The sequence below is a fragment of the Ursus arctos genome, unplaced genomic scaffold (genome assembly GCF_023065955.2).
Source record: "Ursus arctos isolate Adak ecotype North America unplaced genomic scaffold, UrsArc2.0 scaffold_23, whole genome shotgun sequence".
Lineage (NCBI taxonomy): Eukaryota > Metazoa > Chordata > Mammalia > Carnivora > Ursidae > Ursus > Ursus arctos.
Window position 1 is genome coordinate 35270339 of NW_026622908.1, and position 3324 is coordinate 35273662.

A 3324-nucleotide genomic window follows, 5' to 3' on the forward strand; every position below is an offset into this window, starting at 1 on the left:
ATTTATGTCCTCAATCCATCTCTATATTATTTTGAAAGTCTCATCATGTCATAGACAACAAGACAGGGCAGAAAAATATTTAAGAACTACTCTATTTTTCAAATCATCTATGAGCTGGCAGAGCACAGACTCACATGCAGTTTCTGATTTTCCACTTCAGGGATGATTTTCCTATACAGTCTGTACCAACATCTATGGTATAACACAACAAAATTCTATTTTACCAAAACCATTAGAGAATTTTTCCTTTCAAACTTCCTCCTGAATGCATTTTTCACCTCCTTGTTCCTCAGGCTATAGATGAGGGGGTTCAACATGGGGATTACCACAGTATAAAATAGAGAAATCACTTTATTGATATCCAGGGAGGAAGTTGAGCCAGGACGAACATAGATAAAGAAAAGAGTCCCATACAGGATGGAGACAACTGCCAGATGAGAAGAGCAAGTGGAGAAAGCTTTCTGCCTCCCATCAGCAGTCTGGATCTTCAAGATGGCAGCCAGGATGCAAACATAGGAGACCATGATGATCAGACCACTGAGCACGCCAATTATTCCAGCCATGATGTACAGCGCTAACTTATTGATCCATGTGTCAGCACATGCTAGGGAAAGCAGTGGAGAAATGTCACAGAAGAAGTGATTGATGATATTTGGACCACAGAAGGGTAAACGGAAAGTGAGGATTGTATGAGTCGTTGTGCTTATAAGAGCCATGGCATAAGGCCCTACCACCAGCTGCACACAGACACTTTGGGACATAACAAGTGTATACAGCAAAGGCTTACAGATGGCCATATACCGGTCATATGCCATGGAAGCCAGGAGGAAACATTCAGTTGCCACAAAAAGACCAAAGAACCACATCTGTGTGGCACAACCCGTGAAAGAGATGTCTTTTTTCTCTGCGAAGATATCACACAGCATCTTGGGGGCAATGGAAGAAGAGGAACAAATATCTACAAAGGACAAGTGGCTGAGAAAAAAGTACATAGGGGTGTGGAGTCTTGGATCGGTCCATATGAGAACGATGATCCCTGTGTTACCCACGAGGGTGACAAGATAGACAGACAGAAGCATGACAAAGAGGACAATCTGCTGATGGACATGATCTGTGAGGCCCAAGAAAAGAAATTCAGTCACTTGTGTCTGATTCTTATCTTCCATTGATCAGTTGTAATCTGTTACAAGAAGGAAAAGTAATTTTTATTTTAAAAAAATCAATCATCAACAGTTACAAATAATATTTTAAGCCAATAACATATTATCCTAAACAGATCTATAGTAGAGAATTATTGACATATTGTTGAACTTGAAGACAGTATGTCCATGTATTAGGTCTAGGAGTTGTGCAAAAATACTGTGTGAACTTGGATGATTCACCCTTCATCTCTTTGGATTCAGTACTCTCCCATAAAAAGTGGAGTCCAACTATATCATCTAAAGTTCTGCAAGGTATAAAATTGCATTTGAAATGGGAATTACTCTCCACATTTCATCTTATTGTGTTATGAGATAATAACTCACTTAGGAATACCTTTACTGGAAATACTGTAAAATCTCACCAATATGATAGATGCCTACATTAGACATCTGGGAAAGAACTAAGCAAGGGAGTTCCTGTTCTCACTGAAGAATCAGTACCACTCGAATGTTATTAAGACACAATTCATAGATGTGTTTATCAGTCTACTCTCTGCTTGCACTGATAACAGGATGTGGAAAGGATCATGCACACAATTAGTGAAGCAGTTACTCCTATACAAGAATATGATGTCATGGAAGAAATGGAGAGGTCTTATGTGTAAGAACAAGGTATCTGGCAAATTTTGGACAGCAAAATGGAAATGCCATGACAATTGTATAGAAAAATAAGCATCTGTTTGCACCAAAATAACATATTATTATTTTATGTGATTCCCTGTACATTATACAAACTTCTTTTAAGGCACTTATCCTGACATCTGTCAGGCAATATCAATTATACTAATGTGTAAAATATCAAATGGGGAATGATTTGTACAGGGAGCCCTATGAAGACAATTTTACTTTCTGTCTCATTAGTTCAGGAAGAAGAAATCAAATGGTTTCCAAGGAGACAATCACTATGCAGGAAAATTTATATGAAAAATCTTGTTTTAAATAACATTTATTATCTTTTCAATTAATGTCATCTTTAAATAAAATAAAAACAATATACTACTTCTATTATTCAATAATTTTTTGTGAAGCTTGATACATGATATAAACAGTGACTGTATCCATTCAATTTGATTCTTTTAGCATTTTAATAATTATTTGCTCAATGCTATATAAAGTATGATTTCAACAGTCACAAAGGTGATTCTAGGCTTATGTTAGCATCAGCCAGGGCATTATGCCAGTCCAAAAACACTAATATAAGCATGTGGGAATTAGAAGGTAGAATAGACAGCTTCCTTCTATTTTTGATCCAATCTCTCTCTTTTCTTTCTTTTCCTCCTTTCTTTTCTTTCTTTCTTTCTTTCTTTCTTTCTTTCTTTCTTTCTTTCTTTCCTTCCTTCCTTCCTTCCTTCCTTCCTTCTTTCTTTCCTTCCTTCTTCCCTCTCTTTTCTTTCTTTCTTTATTCTTTATTTGAATGTAAGCTATTCTGAGACAAGGAGGTTAATCTGTATGCCCCTTTCACACCTCCATTCTGTGACCTTAGAAATCCTCATAGACATTGTCGTATCTCTATATTTAAAGAAATAAATAGGAAATTCAATTTTAAAAACTCACACCAAACCAGCTGTTTGGTCTCTCTTTAGAGAGCCCGAGCTAAGGAGGTTGATTTTCCTGACATTTAAGCTCATCATGAGGTTTCTCCACCAAATTTCAAAAACTTCCTATTTTCCAAAATGCAACGTACTTACTTCTTTAAGGATACCCTTCATGTAGCTCCTTTAACTGCTACAGAGGAAATGATCATTTTCTAGAAGAAGGGAACACTCAACTTCCTTCATGGTGGTAACCTCTTCCAAGAGGTATGACTTTCTAAATACTTGGCGAAGAAGACAAATGTCCGTCTTGAAGAGCCTGCAAGTACAAAGATGTTTTTTGACCCGCATATGAATACACGCACTGCACAGCATAAGGAGATTTCAGTAGTTCTCAGGAGTTTTCAATAGTTTAAGGCCAGGTCCCCAAAGAACTAAAACCTCAAGAGTTTACACCCACAGAGACAAAATTAAAATAACTGCAGTGGCACTTGGACCAAGTACTATTTCATAACTGTTTCTTTTCTCAAAGAGAGGATTCCTAAGAAAACAATGGGGTTTTTCCCCCACTTTGGGATCCTTCTTGCCGA

General features: G+C 37.1%; 1 protein-coding gene across 1 annotated transcript; it reads right to left on the reverse strand.

The window, feature by feature from the left end:
- Nucleotides 1–215: 215 nt before the first annotated feature.
- On the reverse strand, nt 216–3045 carry LOC113246508 (olfactory receptor 5G3-like). Its single transcript, XM_026487105.2, has 2 exons — nt 2891–3045; nt 216–1180 (listed from the first exon to the last, which is right to left on the reverse strand). The coding sequence occupies exon 2, from the start codon at nt 1164–1166 to the stop codon at nt 216–218; it is 951 nt and encodes a 316-aa protein (XP_026342890.1). The 5' UTR covers nt 1167–1180; nt 2891–3045.
- Nucleotides 3046–3324: the final 279 nt, after the last annotated feature.